A 17173-nucleotide genomic window follows, 5' to 3' on the forward strand; every position below is an offset into this window, starting at 1 on the left:
CCTCCTTCTGCAGGACTGCAGCCTTTCTGCCTGTCAATTTACCTAGCTATGCCCCAAGTGCAAAGCTGTTTGTGACTATAGTAGTGACTGCGGTTTACACAGACACATCCAAACCAACTTCAAACTCACTAGGTTAGGTACTGTCAGCAGAACTTAGTGCTGCCACACTAACAATACTGCAAGCCTGGTCCCAGAAGCTGGGTAATTAGCTATGCCAGCATCACTTGTAGACTGTCATTTGGCACAGCTACTTTGCTGGCACTATCCTACTGTAAAATTAGTGCAAAACTGCAGCAGCATAGACAGATCCCATGTGTCCTCTTTGCTCCAGGATGGTAGTGCTTTGTGAGGCAAACGTACGATGCTACTCATTCCTCATCTTCCCTGCTCTCTGCTTGCCTGTGCAGAAGAAGGGAAGCCCAGCATGGTCACCTGTTGCTCTTGGCATAGGCAATGGCCTTGTGGATAAGCTCCTGATCTCTTTTTTTCCCTAAACTGTACTGATGCATCTTAGCTGCTTCTTGGCAGCATACCTAGTGATCTGGCATCTCAGTTAGCTAATCCTAAAGCTCTGTGTCTTTCTCCACAGCTAAAAGAGCAGAGGGAAAAAGAAAGGCGACAAAAGAAAGCGAAAGCTGGAAGCATCTCCGAAGAGAGTGGGGAGTTTGATGACCTGGTGTCAGCATTAAGGTCGGGTGAAGTCTTTGACAAAGACTTATCCAAGCTCAAGCGTAACCGCAAGCGTTCAGGGAACCAAGGCTTAGAGACAAGCCGGGAGCGGGTGGTGACAAAGCTAAATTATTAATTACAAGAGGAAGAAAAATAATCAACCAAAAGAAGGTGATGAAAAAGTGCAAAACAAGGAAGATGAATGTGTGCGATGGCGCCTGGCTGACAGCTGCCCAAAGGATTTCTTTGGTCTGTGGCTAGAGACGTTACCTTTCCATGATCAGCTTTCCTCTCATCCCTCTTCTGTGCTCCTAATCTGAACCATTATAAAAGTGCCTCTGTGGAGCCAGCAGGTCCTGTGACTGGGCCATGCAGAGCCAACAGATTTACTTCTGGGAGTTTATTGTGTCATCAAAGGCCTCATGGTGATGACAGAAAGTACTTGGGCCTTGCAAACTGCCTCACAGCTGGAGAAAGATAATTTTCTGTGTGCCAAAGTGAAAACTAGTCATGATCTCCATCTTGCTGATAATAAGCAAGACTAATTTCAGAGCAACTCTGTAAACACCTGTTGCTTCTTCAAGATCTAGACTGGCCTTCAGGGGCTTGTCAAGATGTGGTTCTCGAGGTTTCCAATTCCTTTCCAGAATTGGATTTTATAAGCCATTGATTAGCACCTGAAAAATGCTTTTGATCTCATGTTCTGTATAGTATTTTTGTGTGGCCTACACTGTCCAAAGCAAAAGATGCTCAGATGGAAGCATCAGGTTCTGGAACAAATTGAAATTCGAGAATCAGGATCAACATAAAATACTTTGCAAAAGTCTTTCGGATTCTGCTTTTCTAGAAGCAGTTTTCTGGAATTTGTTGATGGTTGAGCCTTGAAGCTATGAGATGCATCTAGGAAAGAAGCTCTGGCTTTTCTTTAGAAAACTAAGCCACTACCAGGTTGGGATTACAAGTAGATGACTGTGGAGCCTGTTGTCATTGCTGGAGGGTGGGAGGGAAACAGCGGAACATTTCTTACCTGTTTGTGCAAGATTTCTTAGTGCAGCCCAACGGAAATCGGGAGCTCCCTCACATCATCCACAGCTCACAAGTAGCAAAAAGCAAATGGGGTCACTGGCTGCAACAAATGAGATATCTTTTCCACTTGATGCTAGCTGTGATTGCTGTTGGCACAAACTGGTCTTTCTGTCTAACGGGCTGACCTTCACTGCACACACCCCACTCCTACCTAGGGGAATCACGTAACTCAGTAAGATATGAATGGTGTTGAAGGAGAGCCTTGGAGCCCACAGCCTTTTTAATTTTGAAGGGATCACTTGGGGTAAACCAATGGAGGGTCCCATAATGAAAACTGCGAATTTTTCCAGGAGGACACAGAATTGCGTAAGCCGAGCAGGCTTTGGAGATGGGTTAATTCATAAGAAAAAAATAAATTTGTATTTAAGCTACATGTATGAAGCACACAGTGAAAAAGCAAAAAACCCCAAGAAGCAACCTCAATTCTGAATTCTGTGTGTCTTCATGGCTCTAGGAAAGGGATTGGATTGTGTGGGCTGTCATGGGCTTTTTTTTTTTTTTTAAATCTTGTCTTCCTTTTTTGTTATCTTCCCTGGAGAAGGAAAAGAGGAAAAGAAAGAAATGGTGATGGATTCTTCCTCCTAGACAGGAAGAAAAGAGAGAACATTTGAGAAGAGGGACCCACCATCTACAAACTGCATCAATAGTCAACAGCACAAAATGTCAAGGAATCCCAGGGAAGTGAAAAAAGCTCTATTTGTCACTTTAATCATTTGGTTTGATTTTTCTCTGAATGTCACTTAACCTCAGGCTCTGCACTGAGTCTGCAGAACAGAACTTCCTCTGCCATGCACGCTGCCTGATCAGTATTACACACTACCAATATTGGAGAAGTAAACTGTGGTGGTTTTCTGAACACTTTGAGAGTAAAATAATTATGTAAACTATGGAAAGAAGCAAAAAAGTCAGAATTGTTAAACTCTAATGTTTCATTGTTTACTGAATTTTGAGTCTCCCACCCCAGTATTTCCCTATTTACGACATTCCAGACTGCCGCGCCTCTATATAATACTCATCGTAAAGAGCTGGTATCTTACAAGAGCTGGGTGCATTCTCCTCCCTTACTATCCCACTCCCCTTCTGGGATTAGCTATTAACAGCAATGCGCATTGCAGTGGACACAAGCACCTTGTAGAACAAAGACTGTATTTCATAAAGGTTTTTGAAAGTTTAAGAAAAACTCACTTTTTTAAGCATTTTTATTTTAAATTACAAAACGGATTTTTAGAAATGTCTCTTGTAAGTTATATTAACAAGCTCCTTGCTGCTCCCTGAAGTAGACATGCTATATCCCAGTCCTTTTTGTTTGTCTTGTTTTAAAGTATGCCCTATAACCTATGCCATGTAAGCCGTATGAGAGGTGGTAATATGTGCCAAATTGGTATACAGTTGAATTTAGATTTGGATAATCCCTGAATTCCAAAGATGATGCTTTTGGGGATTAGAACATTGTTGTTTTTTTCCCCCTCTTTGTTCTCCCTGGGTTTAGGACTTGCCCAGAAATTCAGTAGTGCCAAGGTCAGCCCTGGTGCAAGATGATGTGACTCATGGCTCTGTCCAATTTATGGCTGCTTGCTTGCTCCCCAGGTACTTGTTTGATAAGGCAGACTGTCAGCATGGCAGTGCTGTCAGAGAAGAAACACCTCAGGGCAAAACCCTTGAATATAAATACAGCATTCCCCCCGCCCCACTATTTGTCAAACCAGGTTTGTGCTGTGCTTTTTGAAACTGAAGTCACTTTGCCAAGCCACAAATGTAGCAAAAGCAGAGACAGTGATAAGCCCTCTGTCCATTTGTGTACACAGTTCAACCCCGATTTAAAGAGATCCTATTTGATGGTACGCGGCGCTCCAGCCACACTGACAGAGTCAAAGAAAGCTGCTGTAGTTTTGCCACCTCCTTGACTCATACGCAAATAATAAGAGATTGTGCAACTCCTATAAATCAGCTGTGGGATACTTACTAGGACTGACAGAAAGCTCGGAGTCGTGCCCCCGATTCACTGCAGCTCAACTTTCTCAGCACTCCGGTGCCCCAAACTCTTGTTTTGAATCTGTGATGGTGGCAGAAGGCTTCGTTCAACATGCTGGACAGTCCCCCCTGGCTCTTGACTCCATGGTGAATGTTCATAAAGAGGGTTTTGGAAAAGCTCAGTTACACACTGAGGCAAGCAGTGACTTCATATAAGTGGTGACAAGCGGAGAGGCCCATTAATAGGTCTACTGTATGAACTGAGGCTCGCCACACAGAAAATAAGGAAAAAAGTTGGCTCTGCTCTAGGGCCTGGCATCAGATTCTTGCTGAAGCGAAGTTTGTCCTTGTTTATCATCTCTTGGGCACTATGGGTGCATCTATGCTCTGTTCTTCATCAGCAGTTGTGGTAGAGTTGCTGAGTGCTGAAGGAGAAAGGAAAATCTTATTCCTTGTCCTCTAGTGCTGGCAGAGCCTGAGCAGGTATAGCAAGCAGTCATGAGGTATAACATTGAGGCATAACCTCTTTATCGCACTGAGAGCTGGAGAAGAGCTAGGGTCTGCTGTTGTCCTTGCACCTGTGCCTAGCACCAGCATTTTAAGTGAAATCACTCTGTCTTTGGAAATAAGTGGAGGAGATGTGAGAAAGAGGGGTACAATTGAGGGCTTGTTCTGCTTCCTGCAGAAATGTAGTCATTGCTAACTTTATGAAGTTCTTCACACCTAGAAGAGGAGGTACTTTCTAACTCTCCAGACCTTTCCCCTAGAGGTCTAGTGCTCACTCACTCATCTCTGTGTCTCTGCATTGTTCTTAAGCAGGTTGTGTTAGGATGACCCCAGAAAAGACTGAAGAACTCCTTCCCTCTCCCACTCCTTTTGGTCTGGGTCACTCTTCTCAGTCAGTCATAAGTCTCTGGAAATGCTACAAGGTAAAGTGACTTCAGGGCAGCAAGGCCTTTCCGTGTCCTGCAGCACAGCTATCGTCCGGGCACCTGTTCACTACGAGAGCAGAAGTAGGACTAGTGTTCAGGGGTGAGAGACTCCCCACTAGGGAGATGACCTGGGCGTCCTTCAGAAGCATTTCTGTAATGTGTTCACAAGGTCTGAGGAAGGGAAAGGAATCGTGAGGGGCCCTGGTTGGGAGACCGTGGGGCAGGTGTTTCCGTAGTGGTCAGCCCCACTGGCTGAATCTTTCCTCTTCTTTAGGAAAGCTCACACTCTGAGCTGGGTTGCATGGGAGAAGTTGGGTCAGGAGTTTGTGAGGGGAAAGGAGATCAGTTGTACAGTTGATGATGTACATGATATATGCAATTTCATTTCTGGGTTGGTTGTTTTGGGGTTTTTTTGTTTGTTTGTTTGGGGGTTAAATGATTTAAAAAAAAAAAGGTTTTAGGAATCTCTAAGGGGAACCTGTAAATCTGACACCTCTATTTATTTTGCCTTATTTTAGTTTGCTATGTTTGTATGTATACACTGCATTACAGCAAAGACTATTGAGACCGTGCCAGGGCATTACACCGGCTAGACAGCTGGCTTGGCTATTGTGCAGCAAGCTGAGCTAGGCAAGGGGATGCATGTGAGCAGTCTTGGTATGGGAAGGGAAAGAAGAAAAAACTTTCCTTTTGCTATTGTCATAATCACTCTGGTCCTGGGAAAGCATGCATTTTAAAGCATGTGGTAAACTTATGCAGGTTTGTTATTTTAGAACACTTTCTATAAAACCTGTTTATTTCTTATCATGAATCACAGTGGGAAGATTGAGAAGAGTTAAGCTGCACAGTTGCTCACTCAAACTTCACCCTTCCACATAAATTCTGGCCATAATGCCAGAGAATTGGATAGATGGGCAAAAGTGGTTCATGTCTTGTAACTTCTCACCAGAGTTAACATGCTGGTGGGACAAACTGGGACAGTTCTCCTTCCTCAGAGCTAATATTCCTTCCTATGTTCAAGGCCAAGGAAGAAGGATTTCCTCTAATTCCCCTCTCTCCTCCTCCATCCCACCTCTCCAGATTATCCAGGGTAAACAAAATCTTTCTACTGGTTGGTTTTCTACCTGTGGAGTCTCTAGCAATCACCAGGTGTTTGGCCATGGCTCCTTGGCTTCTGTGCTCAACATAGGAGATTTCTGGTTGCCTACCATCCAAACAGGTAGCCTCCATTGGCCACCTTAGCTTCTGTTATCAAAGGTTGAAGAGGCCAACCTGAGTAACACAATTAGGCCAGCTGAAAATATAGAATTTATATATGTGTGTGTATGTGTGTGTATATATATATATATATATATATATATATATATATATGAGCTGTCTACTACTCTAAGTAGTAGTTTTGATGACCAGAATCCCCTGAAGTTGGCCAGATTTTGCTCACTGTGCCTGCTGAGAAGGATGCCATTAGTCTAGTATGGTGTTTTGGCACCTCGTTTCATGAGAGAGTCTGGATGCTTAATAGATCATAGAATCATAGAATGGTTTGGTTTGGAAGGGACCTTAAAGATCATCTAGTTCCAACCCCCCTGCCATGGGCAGGGACACCTTCCACTAGACCAGGTTGCTCAAAGCCCCAGCCAACCTGGCCTTGAACACTTCCAGGGATGGGGCATCCACAACTTCTCTGGGCAGCCTGTCCCAGTGCCTCACCACCCTCATAGTGAAGAATTTCTTCCTTATATCTAATCTAAATCTACCCTCTTTCAGTTTAAAGCCATTACCCCTTGTCCTATCACTATATGCCCTTGTAAAAAGTCCCTCTCCAGCTTTCTTGTAGGCCCCCTTCAGGCACTGGCAGGCTTCTATAAGGTCTCCCTAGAGCCTTCTCTTCTCCAGGCTGAACAACCCCAACTCTCTTAGCCTGTCTTCATAGGAGAGGTGCTCCAGCCCTCTGATCATCTTCACGGCCCTCCTCTGGACTCACTCCAACAGGTCTGTGTCCCTCTTATGTTGGGGGCCCCAGAGCTGAATGTAGTACTCTTAGGTGGGGTCTCACGAGAGTGGAGTAGAGGGGGAGAATCACCTCCCTCGACCTGCTCATCATGCTTCTTTTGACGCAGCCCAGGATATGGTTGGCTTTCTGGGCTGCAAGCACACATTGCCGCGTCATGTTGAGCTTCTCATCAACCAACACCCCCAAGTCCTTCTCACTGTTCTCAATCCATTCTCCATCCAGCCTGTATTTGTGCCTGGCATTGCCCTGACCCATGTGCAGGACCTTTCACTTGGCTTTGTTGATCTTCGTGAGGTTCGCACGGGCCCACCTCTCAAGCCTGTCAAGGTCCCTCTGGATGGCATTCCCTCCCTCCAGCGTGTCGACCACACCACACAGCTTGGTGTTGACAGCAGACTTGCTGAGGGTGCACTCAATCCCACTGTCCATGTTGCCAACAAAGATGTTAAACAGCGCTGGTCCCAATACCAACCCCTGAGGAGCGCCACTCATCACTGGTCTCCACTTGGACATTGAGCTGTTGACCGCAACTCTTTGACTATCCAGCCAATTCCTTATCCACCAAGTGGTCCATCAGATCCCTGTCTCTCCAATTTAGAGACAAGGATGTTGTGCAGGACAGTGTCAAATGCTTTGCACAAGTCCAGGTAGATGACATCAGTTGCTCTTCCCTTATCCACCGATGCTGTAACCCCGTTGTAGAAGGCCACCAAATTTGTCAGGCACGATTTGCCCTTAGTGAAGCCATGTTGGCTGTCACCAACCAGATCTTCCAAACCGGAGTCTTCTGTTACTAGTGATAATGTAGAAGAGATCCAGTGTGACCAGTACAAGTTGCCCTGGGTTTACATCAGCATAATTCAAAGCAGCATCTGGATCAAAACTCCCCTTTAGGCAGTTTTGGCTGTTTACAAGATGTTCCACAGAGCTCATGAAGGGCTTGGTCTTTTCAGCTGTCCACCACTAGGAGCTCTCACCCAAGTGATCTAGAAAAGCCTCTATGACAAGCTATTTCCCCCCCTTCACACTTGCCCTTAAACAGGCTCTTTAAAAACCTTTGCCATTTTTAGGAGAATTGCAAGGGGATGTCAGGTACCTGAGCCCCTCTGTGCTCAACACGTCCCCTCTAAACCAGCCCCATCTTCAGCCATTCTCCTCCCCTGCAAGCCTGCTCAGCTTGAAACTCACGGGTCACTTTGGGAGGTGCCCCTGCCCACCAAGCTAGAAAGTACAGTGCTGCTTACTGAAGTGGGAGGTTGTGTGCTGCTGTAATGCCTTGGCGCATCCTCATTTCTTAGTCAGTTTAAGACTATAAGTGAATTAAATGTACAAATCCTGTAGTGTCCTTTTTATCTGTATCTTTTTATAAGAATATACTGTAATACTAAAAAACAAAAGCAAAAAAAATTAAAGATATATTGCCCCTAATGTGTCTCAGTACCTTTCTTTGTAGTTGCATTTTCTGTGCATTTTGCTGGAAAATCCTAAAGGTGAGTTGGAGTCTGGGTGCACTTTTTTGCTAAGCTCTGGGTCTTTCTCTTTGGTCAAGAGCATGCAGGTCTTTATGTGACACAGTCACTGCAGAGCTGTTCAGAAACTTCACGGATTGTTCTGGGGGAACAAGCAACATGGTGGAACACAAGTACATCCTCCTCACACATTGCAATAGTAAAGAGCTAACCATGGAACCACCAGGCTACCATATCCAAGGGTCCTCTTAAAGCACTCTTTCATTGCTCTTTCAGAACAACATAGGGAACACAGAGGTTTACTTAAAAAAAGGAAGGCAGTCCTGCTATCTAAGAGCTTGTAATCCACACGTGGACATAACTAGTTCAAGAGAGGAAGGGAGTGCAGGGCTGCAGTGCTGGCCATAAGCTCCCGTACTTAACTGAGCAACATCCTGACAGCAAGAGCGTGACTCAGAGGAGGAGGGGGCAGGAGAGGATTGCTTCAAAGGACGGAGTTAAATAAGGCCAGCTGAAAAGAAGCCAGGAAAGCCAATATCGGGAGTGAACCCTCAGGGATGTGGGAGGGGAGAGAAGTTAGACACAGAACAGCAGGGTGAGCGGGAGGCACGCAAGGGCTAGGGCTAATTTGTGGGTGAATCAAGGGACATGCCGAGGAAGTCCTCAGAGCTCAGGGGCAGAAACTTGTTTTCATCTTAGATGCAACGTGTGCAGCTGTTTCACTTACACATGGATCTCCCTGTCTCTGTTAATGGAAATAGCCTGCTGACAAAATTCATCCTTAAGCCACAACTTTTCATGTTTATCTTCAGCCCATCAAAGGGCAATGTTTTAACCGTGAGCTCTTGAGAAGCTCATGCCTAGCTTTGAGTGGGATCTTTGCTGGTTGTGCAGCACGTTCCTGCAGTATGTGGGTTCCCAGGGACCCCAAACAAAGCTCCAGCTGCTGGTTCTGGCTCTCAGGTGGGAAGGGCCATGGCAATGAGGGAAAGCAATCAGGGGATAATTGCTTGCACAGGCCGAGGACCAGCAGGCAGCAAATGGGAGTCTGAGTCCTGAGTGGGAAGGCTCTTGGTTTATATTTGTTAAAGGGGCTCTCAGTTTCTCTGTTTTGATCTATTTGGTTCAGACTTGGCTAAAAGTCTGGTTATGAGGTTCTTGCTTTACAGATGCAAGGGCAGAGGCAAAGGGATGTTTCTGAAATCCAGGTAGCACATGAGTGGCAGAGGCAGGATGAAAATGCAGGGACCCCCCCGCTTTCTCTTCTCTAGCAGCTGGGTTTTAGCAGAGGGGGCCAAACCATTGCTTTTCCTTGTTAGAGGTGAAACCCAGTAGCATTTGAATTGTCTGCTTTGAACAACCAGAGTGGTATCCTGCCTGAATTCTAACAGGAAGATTTTTTTCTTTAATATTTTGACCGGGGTTGGAGCACGCAGCAAGGGGCTGGTGTTCTGCCCTGCAAGATGGGTCCAGCACAGAAGCCTCCTTCCATCTTCCCATTTGGCATCTTCCCCATGGTCATGGACCTCCCTGTCCTTTTCATTGCTGCACAGAAGCAAGGTAAGTGCCTCATGGCTTTTTCTGAGCAAAATTAGCATTGGGGTTTAGCTGCCCTGAATGACTGGGAGTGAGGGGGAGGGTAAGGGGAGCTCTTTGCTCATGATGGGAAGGGCTGAGGATCTATTATTCATTGGCTTTCCCTTTCTTTAACCTTTGGCTTCTGTTTAAACAAAGATGACTTTTATCTCTGCCATAGCAGACATGGAGCTTTCTGGGAGAAATCTGCTTGGCCCTTTGGGAACAGATTTCTACTGCTAGGAAACAAAATAATTAAAGACTTTTTTTTTCCTAAAGCCCAAAGCTTTGGTTTTCAACGTTTTTGTGCTAGATTTTGGTTATTTGTTTCATGTTTCTGTAGCTAATAGGCTCCTTGCTGTTTTAGCTAATGGGCTTCTTGCTGCTTTCTCTGAGACATAGTTGCTGTTTATCTCTACTTGGACAGACTCTCATCAGGAGGTAGGGTCCTTTTTTTTTTTCTTTTTTTTTTTTTTTTCCTCCAGTCCCCTCCCTAACTCTCCCCCCCAGGCTCAGCACAGATGCTTAGGGAAGATGAGGGTGTTGCTGCTGGTGGAGCCATGTAACTCTGCTAAAATGTTGCTTTTTATCCATTTTTGGAGGTCTGCTGTTCTGTATGAGCACCAGCCTGGCAGACTGAATTTTCATCTAAGATACTGATGTAAAGATTCATTAAGAAAGCAAAATGCCTTGCTCATATGTGCCTTGGAGAGGGAATGAAGCAGAGGAGAAATAAACTTGGGTAGGATGTCAGTTTGGGGTACCTGGTTTTAATCTTTTTGTTTGTTTCCTGGCAAGGTATGTTTCTGCTGCTTTGAAAAAAAAAAAAAAAAAGTCTTTGAAAGGAAACACAACTGGGATTCTTCCAAAGGGTTAACTTTTGCTTTTTAGGTACAAGTATTTGCCCTCTTCTAAAGCTGAGCTCCCCTCTTCCTTCCTATGCTTAGTTAATGAGGAAGAGTCATCTGGCTAAAAAAAACCTTTCCAGCCATGATCAAAGCATGAAAAATGTCACGAACGTATTGAGGAGTTCCAGCTCATTTACTGCCTCTGCTGCTGGGCTGGATGCTGGCTAGGAGTGAGACAGGGGCCTCTGGGCTGCAGGTGGGAGTGGGAGCTGCGGCAGCTCCCAGTGCATGGACTAAGGAAACCCCTTGTGGGATGGGAAGGTTCCTGGGGCTTCCCACTGCATGTGGTCACTTGCGGCAAGGAAAGGGGTGCCAGACATCCCTTAGCACCTGGCCTATGCAGGGGGATGGAGCACCTTAACGTCTGGTCTCATTCCCAGCCTCTGCAGTCACTCCTTCAGGTGAGCTGTTGCCAGCTCTCTTGACTAGGGCTACTGTAAGTCTCTGCAGAGGGAGCTTAGAAGGTGTTTGGGTAAATATGAATAATTTGCTGCCATATACCCTCATTTGTATGTCCCACATACCAGTCTCTTCCTAGAGATACCATGTCAAGTAGCTACTAGTATCTGTAGACTCCCTTCTCTTTTTTTCTTTTTTCTTTCTTTTTAAATGGTGGAATTTAAAATGAGCAATTAATTGTGCTGCTGCTTCTTCTCTCCCTCCAAGCCAACATTTTTTCCCACTTGGTCTCGGAGAATCTTTGTGTGAGTTGAAGAGTTTGCAGTGAGCTGGAGGCTTGCCTTTGGAGAGCTGCTGCATCTTTCCTAACATGACAGCATTGAACCCTGGGGGTCCAGAAGGGTCTGAAATGCTGCGATTAATTTAATGTGGGAACCCAGGAAGCGTTCTTTGCCCACCTTATTTTAGATGTGGGCAACAGTGGTGTTGAGCCAATTCCTTGCAGGGCTCATGAAAGGAGAACGTGTCTCTAATTACATTAGCTAAAAAAATAATGAGAAAATGGGGGCGGGGGGAGGAAAGAAGGGGGAATGGGGAACAGGACTTAATAATTTATTGTACAGTGTGAGATGTGGAAAAAGGCTTTTGTCTGGCTGAAATGTCTATGACCAATAGTGGTTCAGTCTGTCATATTATAGCAAGACCTTTGCAGTCCTCTCCCTTCATGGAGATACAATGGAAACGGCTATTCGGAGCAGTTCCACCAACTACTGAGGCAGCTGCTAACCAGGGAGAGCACAAGAAGTCATGCAGAGGCTGCAGAGATCTGGGGAGCGGGGTGCACGATAGCCTTGACCACCCTCCCTGTGGGGCAGACAGGGAGGCAAGTATGTTGTGAACTATATGATGTTGCTGCCTGTCCCTGTGGAAAGGAGGGCTGCCTTCTCTCCGTGTTCCTTGTGGAGGTTTTGAAAGGTTGGGGGGGAACTGTGATTGTCAGATTTCTTGAGATAATAGGGTCTTGTGCCTGACGGACCTGGGAAGTAGGGATACTCGCTACTTGTCTGTTTGTAAGTAAAGGATCTGCCTTGCCGGTGGGTCCTTTTTTCCTGTTTCCTGCTCGTGTTTTATGATCCTCTGAAGTATCAGGAGTATTGTAAGAATTGGCTTGGATGCCCCAGGAGAGACTACCTGAGTACTTGCCTGTGGTGAACCCACAGCTCATGCTCCGATTATCATACTCTGCCAGTGTTTTGCCATTTGTGGTTCCTGGAAAGCCAGTGGTCTCTAAAGGTTATCAGAAGGTGGTCTGCGGACAGTGGCTGAGGAACGAAAAAAAGATCAAAAGCTTTTGTGCACTCCATTGCCCACACAAGGAAGCAAACAAAATAGGAGGAAAATGAATGTCTACCTACTTAAAGCTTAAGCTATTTTTCATTTGGTTATGGCACTGTGGCAATACTGTACAAGAACAAAGATGGATTCTGCCCCCTCCTCGCCCCTGCAAGAAGGTTAGGTCATCACTGGATTCAAGAGATAAGATCTCTTTGCTACTGCGTGTTCCTGTGACTGTGAGCAGGTCTGATGCAGGCCGTGCCTTGCTGGCTGCCGTCTGTGTGCAATGGCCTTTGGGTGTGATGGGAACTGTCATCTTAGACCCTGCAGAGTCATGAGGTGCTTCCAGGGGGAGAAGTAGGAATCAACCTAGTGCCTGCCCACAGCAAGGTATTATAACAAGGCAGGAATTTCTTCAGGTAACGCAGACTGTGTTTGTGTCCCCAGGCAAGTCTGGATCTGCTCTTACTTTGTAGAAGGAGCTGGTTAACCCTCAAAGGCAGGTATTTCCCAGGGTTGTCCACTCCAGGGTTTTTTGTCCTTTTGTGCTCCCAAACAGGAAAATAACTCTTCAGAGCCATGCCCTGTTCTGCTGTAAACTACCCCTTGCTTCTGCTCCTGCTTTGCTTCAACATCTGAGCCCTGTTCACCTCCCTCTTGTGGCCCCACAGGTCCTTTCTGCTGCCATGACCCTTTGCTTGCCTGCCTTGGGAGGCTCTGCTGCCCTTTCTCTGTGGCAGTAACAGCTGCTGGAGCTTGGGCACCTCAGGCTCCAGGTGAAGGCCCTTGCAGAGGATTGTCCCTGGTACAAACCCTCTTGCTCTGTCCTCAGCCCAGGCTCACGTGCAGGCTCTGCTGCAACAGGGCAGGAGTCAGGAGGCGGACCAGATGGCATTTCGTACCTTCCTGTCATTCTCCTCGTGTGATCTGCTGGTGGTGTAGCTGTTGTTCATCCAGGGAGTGAATGTTAAACATGTAGTGTTGCACTTTTAGAATGGTGGTAACATCTTCCCTTGCTCTGGTCTCTGAAATGAAAGCTTCTCCTGAAGCGGAGAGGAGGCCCTTTTTGCAGCTGGAGAACTGAAGCTGCTTCTGGAGCCAGTGAGGACGGGCAGCCTTTCACCACAGAAGCGGCTCCAGCACTAAGGCAATACAACATTGGGACCAGAGATAGCTGTGGCCTCGGGGATGCTGATCTTGTGCCAACTCCTGGGCGTCAGTGCTGGGATGCATCAGCAAGCATGTCTTGGACTTGCACCAGGGTCAAAGAAAGAGACTCCAAATTGCAGCTTGTCCCATAGCTGCGATCTTGTCCTTGTCAGGCTGCCGCCAGTTCTCTCTCTGTTCCTGATTAATCGTCTCCCAGGGGGATGCTGACCAGCACATCCCAAAGTGGGATGGGAGGAGGAAGGGGATAAATCGGATATTGAGGCAATCTTACTCTCTAATTTTTAACCCATGCTGGCACCCTAATCCAAACAGGAAGGCAGCAGGAGTTTGGAAAGGGATCAGTAGACCTGACTTAGTGCTGTGCAGAGCAGAACCAGTATAATTATGGGCAAGCGGACATAATCACAGAAATAGCTGTGCTCTGATGAAGGGGCAGGCTCTTTCCTGAGACCTTCTTGAAGGAGTGGTGGCCAGCTCTCTTCCCTTCTTACTCCTGCCCACGCTTTCCCTCAGCTCTGCAATGAGCTTTGCCACCCCTCAACATCTGCACTTCTTGCATTTGTCGGAACAGGATCTGGGGCGTCACCAACGCAGGTGGAGGTCTTCCCTTGGGAGGCAGGGAAGTAAAATTTTCATCTAACAGTTGGGAGAAACCGAGGGACAAAAGCCACATCTGCTAAAAGCAACCTCATCAATCTGGTGGCAAACATTACCTTCTCCAGATGCATGTCATGCTTGCAAATCTGTCTCCAGGCACTCACTGCTGAGCGCACAGAACGACAGGAAGGCTGGGTTAGTGTCCCCACCTGCAAACGATAATTTGAGTGACTTACCAAGCATGACATGTTGGTCTGGCCCACATCCCTGTGGTCAGGTCCTCCTGGATCGTGGTCCAGGCCTGTAGTGGGGGGACTGTCCTCTTCTTCCTGCCTTGATTGCAACAAGCTTCATGGGATGCCAGGGACTGTCTCTTTGCTTGTAGCTGGGAGAGCAGCAGCTCCTGCCTGTGCTCAGGACAGGGCATGGTTCTTGGGCCACGGGGGAGCTGGCACTTGTGCCTGGGGGCAGCAGCTGCACAGGCACCCCTGACCTCACCAGAGTTTTCACCATTTTCCCTGTTGCTCAGCTGTCCCGCTCAGCCATCCCCATTTCTTCCACTGCTGCTTCTGGTTCACAGTTCTTTGCCATCTTTCCTTGTCCCACACCCACGTGAGCCTTCTGGTGCAGAGCAGCGAGGTTTGGGGATGAACCCTGCCATCCCACCCGTGGCCCTCGTGGAGCCACCTCTGCCATTCCTGGGAGCTTTGCTTCCCAAGCGCCTCCAAGGCACTCCCAGCCCCACGGGCACGAGGCCTCCATCAGCATCCAGCTGGTCCTTTGGAGAGCCTCAGCCGTGCATGTGTGGAGACATTTTGTCTGAGGGAAGAGGCTAAATCTAGGCCAGTGCAAAACCCCTGAACAGCAGCTCTGGCACCAGCTGCTCCAATAAGCTGATGCACTCGTTTCTGAGCTGAGCTACTTGCTGATGTAGAGGCAGCCCCTGTGCACGTGTGTCGGGCGGGGGAACAGGTGCCAAGAGCGTGTCTGGGGGGGAAATTCTTGCTGGTGCCATGCGAGGTTGGAGGAACGCTTGGGTTTTCCCCTTCCTTTCTATAAATGGTCTTTGTGAAAGCAGGTTTCTTAACTTAGATTACAACAGCGAGGGCTAAATGAGCTTCACTGTAAGGAGGAAGCTACGAGTGACACATGAACTGGAAGAAAATCTTGGCTAGGTTAGATAGGAGATGAGGCTCAGGAATGCAGCCTGTCCCCACAAACTATGTTAAAGGGCTTCTGGCCACGCTCAAACCTGTGTCAGATGCCTGGTGGGATGTCCAGTGTCCTGCGGCGGGGCGAGGGCTTTCCCAGGGCTGCCGGGGAAGGAAGTGCAATGACTGCTATTAAACCCTCATCCCCAAGGAAGCAGCGGCACTCCTGGTTTTGGGTAGGGTGCTTGGTCGGAGCCTGGCTTCCCAGGGAACTGCCTCCCTCTTGGCTGAGGACACAGGAGGCATTTTGCCAGGCTCTCCTGCAGCTCGGTGAGGGTGGGGGAGCCTGGGACATGGGGGGCCCTGTTCCCACTGCTGGTGGGAGCACAGGAGTCCTCGCTCACTTGCTCCCCACTCCAGCCAGCTGGGCTTAATTTTAGAAACACAGTGCTATCTTGGGGCATCTTTTTCCACGGAATGCAAGTCTTTAAGTAAATAAATAACAGCTTTGTGGAGGTGGAATGACGGCCCGTAACCGCACTGCAAAACACGCACTGAGCAAGTCGAGCCCTATTTTGCTTGCATGTGGAACTACTTTGCACAGATACAGTGGCTGCACTGCCTCCCTCCCTTTCTTCAGCACCCTCTGGAGCTGGCCACGTGCATTGATTAAAAAGAAATAAAAACACCTTGAAATACCAGCCTTGGAGAAGTGGAAATGAAAACCCCTCCAGCTGCTGGGGTTCAGCTAGAGTTCTCTGGCATAGGTTTGCAAAAGCTATGGTTTACTGGCGATGGGCTAAGTGTTACTGGCCATGCCTTTGCTGCATCTGGGACATCTCAGAGGGATGTGCTCTGAGGCATCCTCACCAAGCCGGGAGGGAAATAGCAGGCTATAAAGATGAATGCAAGAAACTTGTGTTTAAATACCCCTCCCAGTCTGGCTGGCCAAGAGCCTTTTGCACGCAGTTGTGTTGCTTATGGCTGAATGTCCTGGGTGTGTCTGTCAAAGCATGTTTGCTGGCTGGAAAATCCCGTTAAAGCCATTTTACCAGAGCAAGAGCCTGTTTTCGCTGCTCAGGTCCAGCAGCTCCGAGATGCCTGCATGGCATCTGTTGCATAAGCTGCTGGTAACCCTGTCCCCCTGAGTCAGCCAAGGGGTCTCTTCTAAAGCTCCCAGTCTGAGCAAGACCTTACCACAGCGGCCTTCTCTGATGTAGGAACTTCAAAGATGCACCTAAATCTGCGACATGGAACAAATGGTGTCAAAATCATCCAGACTGCTGGCTACTTGCTTTGCTCTGCTCCTGCTGCACATTGCTGCTGCTGCTGGGACAAAATGGTGGCTGAGATGACAGGACACTGCGTTTATAAGGACATTGAGTCAGGAGCACCCATCTTGGGTGCATTAGGAGTTGGCAGTAACACCTCTGGGTGTCTCCTCAGAGCCAAAGGGGTGGGTAGACTGTGCCTAATCGTGGAGTTATGAGTGAGCTCTGGCAACGGTCTTTGTAGTGAGTGGGCTTGTTGAAATCAGTGTCTGTGACTTGGAAAAAGCATCATGTAGCATCCTGGTGCCACAGGCAGACAGGATGCTTGACGAGGTTTTGCTCTGGTCTTTCTCGCACAAGAAGACAAGCTTATCTTGTCCTTTACCCTATAGCCCTTGGCAGGAGCGTTTCTGGGCAAGACTGTGACAGTTGTGCGTGTTTGTTCAGGGCTGGTTGTAGTATTTGGATTCACTGCGGGGCCTCGGGATTGCCGGCTGCCCCTCGGCCTTGCTGGTAGCTTCCCTTCCCCGTGGGCTGTGAGGGCAGGAGGATTTTCCATGTGGTGTGGTTCTGCCTGCTTCTCCTCTGCAAACTACCTGGCTAAGCTGTCTCCTCTCCTCCTTGGC

General features: G+C 47.7%; 1 protein-coding gene across 5 annotated transcripts in view; it reads left to right on the plus strand.

Moving 5' to 3' along the window:
• DAAM2 (dishevelled associated activator of morphogenesis 2) overlaps nucleotides 1–8090 on the plus strand; it is a 204524-nt gene extending 196434 nt beyond the window's left edge. For 3 of the 5 annotated variants that reach the window (XM_072856707.1, XM_072856706.1, XM_072856708.1), the window contains one exon: nucleotides 590–8090. In XM_072856707.1, coding sequence (XP_072712808.1) covers nucleotides 590–805 — 216 coding nt within the window. In that variant the 3' untranslated portion in view covers nucleotides 806–8090. The remainder of the gene's footprint in view (nucleotides 1–589) is intronic. The other 2 variants (XM_072856709.1, XM_072856710.1) reach the window with 2 other exon arrangements.
• The last annotated feature ends 9083 nt before the right edge of the window (nucleotides 8091–17173 follow it).

The sequence above is a fragment of the Ciconia boyciana genome, chromosome 3 (assembly GCF_034638445.1).
Source record: "Ciconia boyciana chromosome 3, ASM3463844v1, whole genome shotgun sequence".
In the NCBI taxonomy this organism is placed as follows: domain Eukaryota; kingdom Metazoa; phylum Chordata; class Aves; order Ciconiiformes; family Ciconiidae; genus Ciconia; species Ciconia boyciana.